The sequence below is a fragment of the Misgurnus anguillicaudatus genome, chromosome 14, assembly GCF_027580225.2.
Source record: "Misgurnus anguillicaudatus chromosome 14, ASM2758022v2, whole genome shotgun sequence".
NCBI classification, from domain to species: domain Eukaryota; kingdom Metazoa; phylum Chordata; class Actinopteri; order Cypriniformes; family Cobitidae; genus Misgurnus; species Misgurnus anguillicaudatus.
Genome location: NC_073350.2, coordinates 35,757,398 through 35,774,169, shown reverse-complemented (window position 1 = coordinate 35,774,169; position 16,772 = coordinate 35,757,398). Strand labels below are relative to the sequence as shown.

Sequence of the window (16,772 nt, the reverse complement as noted above, 5' to 3'; positions counted from 1 at the left end):
GGCTTTTCAACAGTATATTTGGATATGTAAGAAGTGCTACATGCTTCATATTCCTATGGGTCTCTGTGCAAAAAATTCCTCAGGGATCTTATTCATCGTGTTAGTCACACCCGCCCCCTTCGCCAGGTGCCACCTTCAATACATTCCCGTGAGACGACTCCAATACGGACCGCCGTCACACCCCGCTGCTTCCGATTAGTCCAGATAATGGGAGAGGAGTCGCGTCCCACCAAGCAACACCAAATCGGCCATCTGGACCCCAGCATGCGGCGACACACCTCTTTATGGCCCGTCGCACACACGTGCATGCAAACGAACACACGCGCACACACTTTTAAGCAAATACACAGGAAATTAATTCCCCCTCATTTACAGCCAGCCAATAAGAAAATCGCAAAAAGACAAGAGCACAACACTTGATCATTCAAACACAGATCATTCCCAAAAATCCCATGCTGGAGCAAAACTAAAAGTACAAGAATTATTACCTGATTACTCATTTAAATAATAAAAAACATTTTGAATTTGAATCACTCAGCTCATGAAAACAACACAGCATCTGATTCAGACAGTCGAATGTGTAAATGTGATATAAGCACAATGTTATCTTACCGGAGTTGCGTTTTGAAACCGCTTTTAGACTTCTGATGACTGTGGCGTACAGCAGAATCTGCAGAGGAGCCTGAGGTTTCATTTTCAGTTTCTGAAACGAAAACAAAAAGCAACAGCATCATGAAGAACCTGAAAGAGGTTAACCATAATGATGCTTTATTCGGAAGAGCATAAAAGACTGGGTGAACAAGGAGAAAAGGAATTAAAAAGTCTATATAGTTATATATGTGTGTGTGTGTGTGTGTGTGTGTGTGTGTGTGTGTGTGTGTGTGTGTGTGTGTGTGTGTGTGTGTGTCTGTGTGTGTGTGTGTCTGTGTGTGTGTGTACCTGGTAATTATCACGTTGTGGGGACCAATTGTCCCCACAAAGATAGGAATACCAGTCTTTTTGTGACCTTGTGGGGACATTTTGATGTCCCCATGAGGAAACAAGCTTATAAATCAAACAGAATGATGTTTCTTGAAAATGTGAAATAGCAGAAGGGTTTCTGTGATGGTTGGGGTTAGGGAATGGGGTAGGTAAGGGGAATAAAATATACAGTTTGTACAGTATAAAATGCATTACGTCTATGGAATGTCCCCACAAAACATGGAAACCAGGTAATTTGTGTTTGACTTTTTGTTGTACAATGGTGAAATGTGCATTGTTGATTCCACCTGCTTTTTTGAGCAGAATGTTCATATGCAAAGTAAAATGTGTTTAGTTCACCTACCAAACGTAACATTTGTAAAAAAAACTCTATGCGGCTGCACAGTCTGCAGTCATCAGTCATATACTGTCGCTAGAGATGATAATCTAATCTAATGCATCAGAGCCGTGGAGCACATTAACATGGATTACAGGCTTAGAGATTTAACAGAATGTACAATTCAACAATATGACATTTTCATCTTGAACACACGCAGCCTTTGAAAATGCACAACTTCATTCTGTTGTTTCCAAGGAAACCGCTCTCACTTGTAATTGTTGCATCGGGGCTGCAATTGGCATGTTAGCACGCAGCCATCTCTCCTGCACAAAGTCTTCATGTGCTTCAGGAGGCAGATTTTTAACCAATAACACACGCCGAAGAGATGGTTTCATTCCAGCCAAACATGAGTTTCTAAAAATGTCAGAATGTTAAACTACAAAACATTGTTAGTGGGGAAAAAGAGTCAGTGAGGAGGAATTAAAGCAAAAGCGCTTGCCTAGCTTTCTGTCAGTATCTAGCAACGAAAAACCAAATGACACAACCCTGAATTTTATAATTTTATTATTCTATTGTTTCATTTGTCAACACTTTTTCCTTCCGTGTGTGTACATATGTATTAACCTCTTAGCAGTACTGCATGTACAAGAAATTATGCCAACAAAAATATCTTCGATCTGTGAAACACAAAACGATCGACGAGTTAGAGAGAAATCATAACCTTAACATAAAACAAATAAAAAATATACTATGATCTACCACTGCTCTCTCTCTCTCTCTCTCTCTCTCTCTCTCTCTCAGAAATCGATGTGCCAGCTGACCTTGCCAGTCATTAACATTTCTATTTGAGAGAAACTGTAGCGAACACCTCCATCTCTAGGATCTGCCCACCCACGCAAAACTTACTGCAGCCTGAATTATTCTGTTTCACATTATATACTAGTGCATCTCAGCCATTCTGTAGTGGTGAGAGGGAGAGAAACTTGAGGGTCTTTTGTCTTTTACCTGTACACTTCTGCTGAGTACGCAGATGTGATATAAACACAACTAAATCATTTTACCTTACCTTACAAACACATCATGTGACTGTAGTTTAAATTTCTATACAGTAATGCACAAAAAAATATTAATTTTTTGTTTTATTTGTTCAAATATTTAAAAAATATTTTTCAGTTAGGGAAAAGCAGGGGTTAAAGTAAAATTGTTCAGAAAAACTTAATTTTTATACATAATGTTTTAGACAGAGATATATTTTTTTGCTGTGGTCAGTAACTCAAAAGTGTGGTCTACCAATACCAGGTGGAATTTTGAAAAAGATGTAAACCAACTTTTGTGTAATTTCATTTTGAACATAAGTAGCGAATTGTTACTCTGTCTTGACCCTTTCAGCAGGGATGAAAGTAACACGCAGGTCGGTCAAAAGTAACACAACAGAACAAGAGTTTTGTGTTAGTACATATAAATTACTATGACCTTGTTAATATTTAACTATGTAATAGTTAAATATTAATTACATTTTCATTTTAAATTTCAGTTTCATCAAATGTTTCTTTTGGGAGTACTTCGACTGGCCTGAAAAGTCCGCTCCCCTTCTCACTCTCATAATGGGAGAGGCAGGGTGTTACTGCGCCGAGTCGAAGTACTCCCAAAAGTGCTATTACGCCATAAAATATAGTTCCTCTTTTAAATCCGCTTAGAAAAGCGCTACGTTTTATTTTGTACCACCAAACTTGCTCGTATAACTACTCGTCTCAAATAGGAAAAACGTTGATGCGTCTGGTCACTTCTAACTTTATCTCTAAATGATACCACTGAATGAATGGGGCCAAGCTAAATGCTATCGAAGCGTCGCAGCGCGCTCCAGCGCCTACGTGCACGCACACAGACGACAGAGGGATGCATCAACAGTTCTTAGTTAAGGTAATAACATATTTTAATATTGAAAATGAGTAGACTATTCCTTTAAGTCACATAAATTAAACATTGAAGTTCATGTTGCACAAAAACGAACACTGAAGTTTATAATTTCTATGTTGTTGTTTTTTTACAGTGGGTCATAATATATCATATATTTTAGTTTGTCAGTGTGTTTTCTTCGCATTTCCGCAATAACTCAAAACGTGCGTACACGACCTCCTGAGCTGGCATAGGATTTGAGCGTGCCGTACGCCAACGTTCATATTGATAAATCTCAAAATCACAGTTGTTTTGGGTGTACGCTGGAAATTTGGTGTACGCACTTTTGATAAATGAGGGACAATGTTAGTATCTGTTAATTTTAACATTATGAGAACATGAGTTAATTTTTAGCTTTTTGTGATATTTTTGTCTTCCGGATTAATCTCCATATCGTGTAAACGTCACGGGCTGTGACGTGGCAAATTACTGTAGTAAAGCATAACCGTAAATGTCTCATTATTACTTATTAGATAGTGTGTTCCTATCCAATGCGGAGACGTTTCGCTTGTGTGTGTGTGCGCGTTTGCATGTGCTCCGTGCGGCCAGGTCAGCTGGGGGAGAGGTGTCTGGGGCTCAGGATAATCGCACATGGATACGGTTCTGAAGAAAATGTGTAAAATATTATATTCAGTTTAATTATTTCTGTAAAACTGCTAATCTTAGTAAGTCTTAGCTTATATAAGTTGCCCCAACCACTCAACGCTGTTCTTCTCACAGCGTCCATGCCCATTTAAAGGCGCTCTATGCATTTTCCGTTTTTGTCAAACAGCGATCCCTAGAGTCACCGGGGAATACTTGCAACTGTCGTAATTTCCCACCCCCACTCTGTACACCTCCAAAAATAATGACCAGGAAATGTTTCACAATTTCATACAAATATTAGGCTACTGCATAGTCTACTACACTACAGATGATGGTAATAGGATAATAAAAAGTTTATTCCAAGCGTAGACTAGGCCTATAATAATAAAGTAACCTACTACGTTTGCTTGTCACGGTACGTGTAAACCGGATTGTGAAAAATAACAGAAGACGAACCCAAACGCAAGATATACAAAAATAAACTATTTATTAAACTGAAACTGAAAACACCCACGAGGGGGTAAAAACAGAGGTAAACATAAACACTGTGTAGGGACACAAAATAAACAGAATACGAGAAATACTCGGATGAACACTGGAGACAAGAACACTGTATCAACAGACATCAAACAACGCACGCACACCACACAGAGAACACAAGGGCATAATAAAGACACCACATCAATGGGGAACAGGTGAACATAATTAATCACTTAAGACATGATTACATAAGGGAGTAGGGTAAAAGTGACAAGACACTGGGAATACGTGTTACACAGATATGATGTGAATACACACGTATTCCCACATAAAACAATGCTGCCCTGGTCCTGCCCTCTGGATAATAACCAAGGTCAGGCAAGACCATGACAGCCACAAAACACTGGGAACACGTGTCACACAGATATGATGTGAACACACGTGTTCCCACGTACACACACTGCTGCCCTGACCTTGCCCACAGAACATAGACCTGATCTACACTAAGGTCTGGCAAGATCACGACAGCAACAAGACACCGGGGACATGTGGCAGCCACACACAGAATGTGATCCCACAAGTCCCCACACAGAACATGATACTGCCACGGTCCTGTCAGATGCACTCAGACCTACATCTAGCACGGATGTCTGACAGGACCATGACAGTACCCCCCACTTAAAAGACGGATACAAGACGTCACAAACAAAAACAAACAAAAACATTAAACACGAGGAACGAAAGACTGCACAACAGAAGACAACCACGACAACATTACAACGAACAACAGAGGTAAACAAACATAGGTGACAAAAGGATTGGGGTGATTTAACAAAAACAAAATATGATGAAGGGGTGGTGGGGCAAAAACAGGGGAAACAAAATGTCCAAAGTTATGAAACTTAACGTCCTGCGGCTGAAAAGCCGCCTGGTGACGTGTCCCCGGCTGCGCCGGCGGGTGACGTGTCTCCGACTGCGCCGGCGAGTGACGTGTCTCCGGCTGCGGGTGACGTGTCCCCGGCTGCGCCGGCGGGTGACGAGTCTCCGGCTGCGCCGGCGCGTGACGTGTCTCCGGCTGCACCGGCGGATGACGTGTCTCCGGCTGCACCGGCGGATGACGTGTCTCCGGCTGCACCGGCGGATGACGGGTCTCCGGCTGCACCGGCGGATGACGGGTCTCCGGCTGCACCGGCGGATGACGGGTCTCCGGCTGCACCGGCGGATGACGGGTCTCCGGCTGCACCGGCGGATGACGGGTCTCCGGCTGCGCCGGTTCCGAGGCCCTCTTCGTCCTTCTCCTCCTCCCCCTCGACGCAGGGAGAGCAGGTCCAAGACTGGCCCCGGGAGTAGTCTCTAGCACCGGGAGGACGGGATTCGACATCCCCATCCTGATGGACCCGGTCATTATGATCCTCTCGTTGGACTGAGTCTGGCGGGATCCAACCGATCCGGTCGTTCGCCGCCTGGCATTACCTTCGGGCCCGCATACGAGTGGGTCATAACACTCGTACCCCGACTCGTATGCGGGGCGGGATCTCCTTCCCCGTATCGCCAGGCGGCTGCCAGCAAACATCTCGCTGGGTTCTGTTGGGTGCGTGCGTTAAGTCACGGTACGTGTAAACCGGATTGTGAAAAATAACAGAAGACGAACCCAAACGCAAGATATACAAAAATAAACTATTTATTAAACTGAAACTGAAAACACCCACGAGGGGGTAAAAACAGAGGTAAACATAAACACTGTGTAGGGACACAAAATAAACAGAATACGAGAAATACTCGGATGAACACTGGAGACAAGAACACTGTATCAACAGACATCAAACAACGCACGCACACCACACAGAGAACACAAGGGCATAATAAAGACACCACATCAATGGGGAACAGGTGAACATAATTAATCACTTAAGACATGATTACATAAGGGAGTAGGGTAAAAGTGACAAGACACTGGGAATACGTGTTACACAGATATGATGTGAATACACACGTATTCCCACATAAAACAATGCTGCCCTGGTCCTGCCCTCTGGATAATAACCAAGGTCAGGCAAGACCATGACAGCCACAAAACACTGGGAACACGTGTCACACAGATATGATGTGAACACACGTGTTCCCACGTACACACACTGCTGCCCTGACCTTGCCCACAGAACATAGACCTGATCTACACTAAGGTCTGGCAAGATCACGACAGCAACAAGACACCGGGGACATGTGGCAGCCACACACAGAATGTGATCCCACAAGTCCCCACACAGAACATGATACTGCCACGGTCCTGTCAGATGCACTCAGACCTACATCTAGCACGGATGTCTGACAGGACCATGACATTGCTGGCTTATAACGTTTTTACATGATTGCAGCTAAATCACAAGTAAACAGTCTATAGGCTATGTCTACTGTATCATTTCATTTGTGTTCTTGTAAACATTACAAAATGCCATGACAAAAGTTAATTGTGTACGTGTAATGCATTATTTCATAACATTGGCAGTTATAATGTCACTATACATGATTATTGCTATTTATCATAATAGTTTGCAAATTCAAATTCAATTATTTAATCAATTATTATTATTAAATTGTGCATGTTTACACTATTTACAACCTCTAAGCTTATTTATGTCCTGATAATTATGTGAGATATTGACAACTGTTGTCATGATAATCGGATGACATACTACAAAGCAAGCGCAACAACATACAACATAGACTGCAAACAAGTTAACAAATAAGAGATTTACTTACTAGTCCATCAACAAGATCGCCAGATCAGCATCCCATCCAGTGCTGTCTTTAAGCTCACGCCAACGAGTAAAAACCTGACGGAGTGGGACTTTTGTCCGGTTCATAACGCAATCAGATTCTCTTTTCCTTTTCCTACTCTCTTCCGAACGCGCTTTCTTAACTTTTCCATCGTTGAGGATCACGTCTCAAATTTGCGCATACAGTTGTTGTTTATAGGCTTGTTCGACTTCATGCGGTGCTGCAAGAACCAACAGCCGGATGACGTCAAAGTGCTGTGAGAATGATCCAAGACGGCACTTTGACATCATCTGTCTGTCAGTTCTAGTGGCGTCACACAAAGTTGAACAAGCCTAACGTGTGACGTCGTTGCCGTAAAGCAAGTCGTGATTCTCGTGAGATTTGTCAGGGGCGGTTCTCTCAAGCTTGCATTGCTGGTTTTTCAAGTGGCGTCCTCAGGAGGATGATTCGCCTTACTATGACTTTGTTTACCACCAAAATAACTTTGAAGCTGTTATATAAAGGTAAAATAACTGCATAGTGTGTCTTTAAGTAGCATTTTTCAAAATGATAGTGAGATAGACTGGAGCTGAAACCGCAGGGTTTCATGACGCTTTAAGAGGATATATTTTTAATTATTATGCACAAGACATCTTCAATTAGTTTCATGAAATAATTGTAATTACATTGTTCTGTAAATACATTTGTGATGTATTGGAATCCTATCAGCCAATCAGCCATATTGCTTTTTTAATATCGGCTTCGGCAATTAAAAAAACATATTGCTTGATCGCTTATAAAGTCCATGAATTTCTTCCAAATTATTTCATGAAATTGTTTGTTGTGTTGTGCCAGTAAGAAACAAAAAACACAAGCCCTCATGAAACACAAAGCTTAACATTCTGGAGAAAGAACATTTCACTTAAAAAACTCTGAAATAAATCACTGACTGTGACTGACTCAGAGAGTTTCTTTCACCAGCTCGCAGACGTTGAGAAACTCAACTGGACTATTAGTTTATAGTGACTGAAGCTGATGTCACAAAACCGTTAGTGCTGGAAATCAGACAAACATTTTGATTTAAAAGCAAAGCTCTCCCTCTCTCTCTCTCTCTCTCTCTCTCTCTGTGTGTGTGTGTGTGTGGGTGTGTGTGTGTGTGTGTGTGTGTGTGTGTGTGTGTGTGTGTGTGTGTGTGTGTGTGTGTGTGTGTGTGTGTGTGTGTGTGTGTGTGTGTGTGCGTGCGTGCGTGTGTCCATGGTTGTGAGTTTTGAGGAAAACAGGTTTTATTGAGGTTGAGCGATGCATGCGACTTGACTCTTGTTGACTGTCTTACAGTGGTCAGCACTAATGACTGGTGGTCTCAGAGTGACCAGCGCTCGCCTGCCCCATGTGCTGTACTTCATTCTGATAAATGACCTGCAGTCTCCCCTCACCCGACCTCTTTAACTGCCCGTTTAGACAGGGTCTCCGGCCCCACAAATAAATGATAAAAGATGGCGCAAAAGAAAGTCTCAGTGGAAATACAGAGGATACAAACTCTCTTAAACAGTTATTCTATCAAATACAACGCATTTACAACACAACTGGACTGATCATTCACTATATGAAATGTTTTTTTTTTTCATTTACGAAAGCATTTTTAACCTCATCTAAAATAATACATCAATTTCCTCCTCATTACCTGTACATTATTTGGCATTTGGTCTCATTCAAAGCATCTTGGTGTACATTTATGCTGACCATTCACAGAGAATCAAACTTGAGACCTTAGGGTTGCGAGCACAATGCTCCATCAGAAACACGTGATACTGGCCTGTGTTTCACACATTTAAACCAAAAACACACGGATGCCGCACAATCTTATGTAGACGCACGATAGGAACAGTAGATACCATCCCCAACTTTAATATTCAGGATTCTTTCAAGATTCAAAGCCTTTAGTCACATGCGCAATTCCCTGTACAATGAAATTCTTCATTTGCTTTCCACACCAATACCGTTAAAAGTAAGAGTAAAAGGAAGCACATTAATTGCAAGTATACAAATGTAAATACAGTGCCACAAAACAGTGGTGCACGTTTTAAATAGTAGAGTAATTATGTTGTGTCTGTACAAATCACATGTGTTCAATAACTAGAGTGTGAAATGAATGTACATAATGAAGATTATTTCTCATCGATTTCTCCAAACACGCACGAGCCGAATGCGACTGTCCAGACCAAGACACAAGTTCTTCGTCATGACGCCTGGCATGTGTTTAATAAAAGAAAATCAATTTAAATCTTTCCAAGTATATGGCACTACTGAAATTCAGCACCTGAATCATTCGGTAATCGTACGGTTACGTTCGGTGTTCAGCACAAATCTTCAAGACATCTGCGTCTTCCTTCGCTTTTATTCATTATCTGCAACGATGAAAATGCCTCTGTTTTCTGTAGTCATTCCACAAAAATATTTCTGCAAACATTTCTTTATTTTCTCTTTAAGAGTTCAATGAAACGTCTTGTTTAAAGGGGACATTCCATGAAAATCAGACTTTTTCCATGTTTAAGTGCTATAATCGGGTCCCCAGTGCTTCTATCAACCCAGAAAACATGAAAAATAGCAACACTGTAACTTTGTTTTGGTAAGGCTCTCTCTGCAAGCATGTGAATATATAGGTCCTGCGGATTTCGCTCCCCCCATGACGTAGGTAAGGGATCTAATTATAATGATACCGCCCCTTCAACTGCGCTATCCAACCATGACTCAGCCTCGAGTGCGAGAGTCAGAGAGTAAGAATGACTGACAGCACGACGCGTTTGTATTCCCTCAAACACAAACAGGAGCCTACAATCTTATAACTTGTAGTTTTAATAATCTTTCTAAAGGTTTAAGAACGTTACCTTAGTGCAAGAGAGAGAGCGAGTGAGTGAGTGAGAGCGAGTGAGCGAACGATTCGCTTTCAAGTATGTTGTTTAATATGTTTCTCTGAAGTTTATATGAATGAACACGAGGATTAATGCACTGCACGAGACAGAGTGAGAGAACCACGCGTTTTCACTATCATACACAATAAGTAAATATGTTGTTTAATGTTTCTCTGAAGTTTCAAATGAATACGAGGAGTTACAAGATAGATGAGAGACTGACAAAAACGCGAATGTGTTCAATATGTGTACACAATAAACTTAAACATGTCATTTGATCTGTTTCTCTAAAGTTTAAGCATTAAACGTGTTGTTTTATTACAGATCATTTAAATGTGCTCGTGTGGTTTGGTCAAAAAGTAAACTTCTGAGTGTTTGTGGACGTGTATTTTATTGTAACATGCTGAAAATCATTGTGCCTGTTTAAAAGCAGCATGAGAGCTAAAAGTCTTTATTTTTATTCCACAATGTTCCCCATCTGCTCATAAACATGTATTTAGTATGCATAAAACAGATAATTGACTTTTTCAAATTGTTCAAATATATAATGCTGAACATCGCTCACTAACTTCTTTCGTGAGAGAATCTCCCTCGATGCTCTGTCTACAGCGCCAGCGCTTGAGACTCCGCCCACCTGAGCAGCTCATTTGGATTTAAAGGGATACACACAAAAACGGTGGATTTTTGCTCAGACCCATAAAGTGCCTATTTTAACATGCCACAATAAATTACCTATATGGTATTTTGAGCTAAAACTTCACATATGTACTCTGAGGACATCAAAGATTTATTTAATATCTTAAAAACGTCTTCTGGAATGTCCCCTTTAAAGGAAAACACAAACATTTTTTTTATATTTGATGAATTAATACATAGCTCTCTTTTCTCAATGCGTGCACCTAATCATTGTACAGCACTTTGATCTTGGGCACAGTAACATCATCACTCCTGAAAATTCCCCCTCTCACTCAAACTTTCAAAGTCAGGAGTGATGATGTTACTGCGCCCGAGGTCAAAGTGCTTTTCCGTCATACAATATAGTTCTCATTTTATATTCGCTTAAAAAATCGCCACGTTTTATTTTGTGCCCCCATACTTACTCGTGAAACTACTCATGTAAAAGTCTTTAAATAGGGAAAACATGGAAGTGTTTGGTGGCTTCTAAATTCATCCCAGTTTGGATCCTAAGGAATGAATGGAGCTAGGCTATAAATGGATGCGATGTACAACGATTAAGTGTATGCATTGAGAAAAGAGAGGTATGTATTAATTCATCCTAGTTGAGGGAAGAACATGGTAAAATGTTGAAAAATTGTGGTGTTTTCCTTTAAGCTCACAATGAGAACCTTTCAGGTAGAAACTACAGCACAGGATTCTTCAACTGATAGGTATCGGTAGATAGGCTAAACTCTAGGATTTTGTTTTAAAATTGCTCTTTGTAGAATTAACATTTGTTGTGCTTATTTATTTTCTCCTCTATTAAAACAATTATATATCTGATTATTGAAAGTGAGAAGGATGAATCACCTCTGAGCGAACTCTACATCTGCAAAAAATATCAAAATGCAACCTTCTGCTCAGAGAAATCAGGCCCTGCTGCAGCTACTCAGGCCAGGCGCGGAGCTATGGGCGGGCCTGGGCCCGCCCAGATTGACAGCTGGCCCGCCCAGTCAGAAATGTAAAAAATACTACTCTGTATAGTTAGACATGTATACTACTTTATGTGGTGTAATTTATCTATTGCATGTTATGTTAAAAACAGTAAAATTATAAGTAAGCCTGATAACTATTTAAAAACTATTAAAGCAGTTGAATGTTGCGTTATAATGAAATATTTCCGAGCAGCTTTCAGCCATGATCACTTTGAGAACTTTTTTTGCAAGCAAGTAGAAAACGTATTTTGAATAACAACACGTTATAAATATGTGCTGCGCGCTTTCCTCTCAATAACATAAACACACAACAAATATGACAGCGGGGTAAAAAATAGAAAGAAAACATCTGATCATAGTGATGTTGTTTGATATAGCGATATAGCAGCACTATAAGTCACGCCACGTTTATTGCTACACTTTATACAATATAGCCTATTGCTTTTAAGCAACAAATAGCCTATCATAACAACCTATAAGCCTACTGTGTAATTGAGACATTAATTTAAGAAATGCATTAAAGCAGAAAGACGTAGGCTGCGGAAATATAGTGGGTTCACTTCAATCCACACCACAGACGTTCTTGGTTTGCTTCTTATTTATTAAATCGAGGCAATTTTTTGATCAAACATTGATTAATATTAAGATACAATTTATACAAAACGAAATTCACTTTAAAGAAAGTCTTTCTAAAAAACAAACCTCGCAAAATCGCTTGCCCGACGTACATTACGGGCTATGGCGAATTCCTGTCGGGCTAAAAAAAAAAAATGATGCGCCTTGGCCGTCGGGCGGAGGAAAAAATATTGTAATGTGTTTGCATTCTCTCAGATTTAGTTAGGTAATTATGTTGTATGTAATTCGGCGTCATCTTGTTAGCCATTACTATCCTCACTAACAAGTGAAACTGTCAGGAAATGAAGTGAAAGCATTAAATCCATTATTCCTTTCGTTCACGTCTGATATGCGCGCTCCTCGGCTCCGCTCTTCACGAGTAGGCTTGCTTTTGTGCTCATCAAAAAGTATATTAAATGTTTATTTATTTGTCATTTCGTTTAACCCCAGAGTCTAACATTATTCTAGCAACTCCCTTTTTCTTTCTTTATTTAGTAAGTTAACTTAAATATGTGAGAACGAAAATATATTTTTAGTGATTTGCATGAAGAGAATATGATGTTAGAAGCTTCATTTTAAGCATTTAGTAGCCGTATTTATTTAAACACTTTAATAGGTTATTTAAAAAAGTATAAGGTTTTTTTGGGTTCATTTATATTTCCTGTCACTGTGTGCAGGTTCTTTTTTGTAGGCTATGAGAGCCCAATATTTTTTTTACCAAAAAGGCTTAATAAATGTCACGTTCCATTACAATTTAAAGTATCAATAATGTCAAAAATGTGACATGCAGTTCGGGTGTGTGTGTATGCTGTTTAAATTAGTGTTCTGAAGTTTTGACGAATTTTATAGACTTGTTATAGTTTCTTATTCAAAAGTGACACCCATAGATTCAGGCCCACCCGGACTTAATCCATGCCCACCCATATGTCACGTTCTGCATCCGCCACTGACTCAGGCACACATTCATGTGAGTAAAAGTGTGGTTGGTAAACAATTGTGAATCCTCCAGTTATATAAGAATAGTCTACAGTATGTAATTCATCAAAAGAATGAGTTTTCCAAAGGGCCACAAATTTACAGCCAAGAACTTAAAGAACCTTCTATAAAATAGGAAGGAAACTTAAAATGTCACTACATACAGCATATTTCTCTATGGTCTTTCTGACTGATGACTGGTAGAACTGGCTAGCCGATTCATTAAAAGCACATGCAGGAGAAGAAGAAAAAACTTTTCTGCTCAACATTGTTCATGTAAGTCAGTGGTCGTCCCTGAGGATCATCACACCTCTGTTTACAGCTACAGGACAGAACCTTACACAACCTTACAACCTAGACACAAGTGTCTGTTAAACGCCTAAATGTAAATGTAAGATGCAGTGAGTGATGACATGCTACGACCTTCAGCTGATAGCAATCGTTCCGAATGGAGCTGGACTGTGCAAGAAAAATTTACACTGTGAATATAACGACTAAAAATTCTCTCATCAGCAGAGTAAAAAAGTGCTTTCTTTAATTAAATCATTTAAAACCGTTAGAAAGAGAAATAATTCACAATTCAATGGACAATGCATTACAATGCCCACTTGCCCAGCATTAGTATCTTGATATCAATAAGAGATTAGTGAATTGCATAAAAATGTGAAGATTCATGCCTGAGGGACTTACGAATCTCCTGACCTCTGGAAAACCATTTCATTGGCATCTAATTGAGTTCCCAGATTACTTCACAGCAAGAAAATATTATGGTGCTTGAATGTATTCATTTTCAAAAGCCTCAGAAACGTATAATATATTCGTATAATATAAAGTATAATAATCTGTAAGTAGCAACTTTATGTAGAGGATTTATTACTTCATTTATTAATTTCTTTATTACTTATCACTTTATGTATTCATCACTGTAGATAAATGGCCAAGTGGAGAGTAAAATAAATATTTTTATTAGTAAACTAAAAGACTAAATGACAACTAAACAAAATACAACGCAAAAAACACGGTAAAGTAAACAACAAGTTGATTTCATGTGACGTGTTTTGCGGCAGACTTTTATTATTGCCACTGTTTTCTGTGAACCTAGCATCTGTTCTGTACAGTATAATCTCTCTCTCTCTCTCTCTCTCTCTCTCTCTCTCTCTCTCTCTCTCTCTCTCTCTCTCTCTCTCTCTCTCTCTCTCTCTCTCTCATCGCGCGGGTCGTTTCTGCAAACGCGTTTGTCAGAATGAAAATAAATCATTTTTGAGACCCAGTCCAGAGACACGAAATAAAGCAGTAAAATGATTTACCAGTGCGACATCTGGTTCGTATTTGAATCAAGATCAAGATGAAGGGCGCATTTGACTGAAGTCACTGCGGTGTAAAGCGACAGAAATACGCCATATTACTCACAGCACACAAAACGATTTCAATAAATAAATAAATAACTGGAATGATTTAAAAGATCAGCAGAGTCACTAATAGCTATAATCGATCTGCAGCAATATTTCTCTTTCTGTCTCTCTTTATACACAACAAACAAAATTTATTTGATCTACTACTTCTGCATATCATTTCACTTTCGTTTTTAAAGTCATAGTAAAAATAAGTGGGCACAATTCTGTCAAAAAAGTGACTCATGAAATAAATCCTACCCAAAGTGAGGATCCTGGTCATCAGATCTCGAGGAAACTGATCTGCTTCTCTCCCAAACCAATGAAAAATTAACAAATCCAGCTTTAAATCTCATGAGATCTAATAAATCCTCTTCATGTCGATAGCATTCAAATATGGACTGAAACTGTGGAGAAATAATGTTGAAGATGATGCATCAGTTATGAGTTGTGTGTTTTCTGCTCATCTTCAGCGCACATGGATGGGTCGTCATCATCATCACAGTGATGCTGATGCTGAGAAACACCGGTGGATTATTGAGCATCATCCTCCAGCCCGCAGTGCGCCTGACATCCACTGAGATTCAGAGCAGACACACCACTGAATGTCTGAATGCTGCGAATATCTATCCCTACAGCACAATGAGAGAGAGAGAGAGAGAGAGAAAGAGAGAGAGAGACAGAGAGAGAGAGAGAGAGAGAGACGCACTGCCACCTCATGGAGAAGATCTTTTGATTCCAGCAGCAGCCATATTGCAGGTGAGAAACTCAAACACATAAACACTATAATGTCTCTATTCTGTGTTTGCTGTGCTCATTTCGTTTTACATTAATAGTAGAAATTATAACTGTAGCATATTGAAATGCATTTTATATATATATATATATATATATATATATATATATATATATATATATATATATATATGTATATATATATATATATATATATATATATATATATATATATATATATATATATATATATATATATATATATGAAGAGTTTCGTTGCAAAACGAGATAACCACCGTTTTTTTATTGTTCAGAAATCTCGTTTTTTGGTTGTGCATTCCAATTAATTTCAATGCAACTGCAGTTGGTTTGTTTTGATTTAAACCTTCATAACTTAAAAAATACAGCTAAGTAGCACCATAAAAGAAAATAATAACATGATAACATAATAATAAACATGTTTTGACAAAAAATGTTAAAAATGGATTTATCTCGTTTTGCAACGAAACTCTTCATATATAAACACTGGCATGTGAAACTACTCGCTATAATACAATTTACATTTTGGGCAAAAATCTTTAACTTTGCTGTTGATGACTTGTGAATGGTCATTCTGTGCGGTGGGACGTCCTCAGTGTGTGTGGAATGTGAGAGCTCTTGTTTGATTTCTTCAGGACAACATTGGCCCCTGCGGACCACTCTGTGAGGGGAATTTCGATGAAGGGTTTCAGCACTAAAGAAAAGACCCTCAGAGACTCTCTGTGTCTCCTGTGTCAAAGCCAAGGCACAAACGAGACCTGTAAGAAATGAAAAAAGGAGACAAATGTGCCTTTGATTTCAAATAAATTTACTTAGACCTGATCGGCTGTCAACAGATGTCTCTATTTCATCACAATTTAAGGGAAATACAACATTTGTGCTTTTCATTCACACATCAACAGTTAAACTGACAAGACTTGGCAAGATAAAAAAGTCACCCATATATCATGCAGCGCACAAGTGAGTACAAAAGCAAGAATTCAGTCGATACGCCTATATTGGGACACACTAGCACGTAATAAAATGATGTCAGATGCCTTTGTTTTAACTCAGGGTCACATATGCAAGCTCTCCAGGTTTGAGCAGAGGGTTCCATCATATACATATACATCACATATTTTTTCTTCTCCTACACAATAATGTCTTCCTTAAATAACTATTTTGTACTTTGCAGAGGAGCGAAACCCGTCTGTACTGACACCGCAGTATCTGTTTAAGTGTATTACTACATCACACAGTCACCAGCAGTCTAGATCACACGAGCCTCTCTCTTCAGTCTCTTGGAAATGTGTGTGTTATTTGCCTGTGTCTGCTGCTTTTGTGTGTTAAGTGTTGATCTCTCATTTGTTGCTGCACTGTGCATATTTACTTTCTTCCC

The 16,772-nt window shown here is 39.4% G+C and overlaps 1 protein-coding gene across 5 annotated transcripts in view; it reads right to left on the bottom strand.

The window, feature by feature from the left end:
- Window positions 1-15,020, bottom strand: part of il1rapl1b (interleukin 1 receptor accessory protein-like 1b) — a 182,872-nt gene extending 167,852 nt beyond the window's left edge. For all 5 annotated transcript variants that reach the window (XM_055184628.2, XM_055184630.2, XM_055184629.2 and 2 more), the window contains exons 1-2: window positions 14,882-15,020; window positions 613-703 (exon numbers count right to left, since the gene is read on the bottom strand). In XM_055184628.2, the coding sequence (XP_055040603.1) occupies window positions 613-694 (82 nt within the window). In that variant the 5' untranslated portion in view covers window positions 695-703; window positions 14,882-15,020. The remainder of the gene's footprint in view (window positions 1-612; window positions 704-14,881) is intronic.
- Between the last annotated feature and the right edge of the window lie 1,752 nt (window positions 15,021-16,772).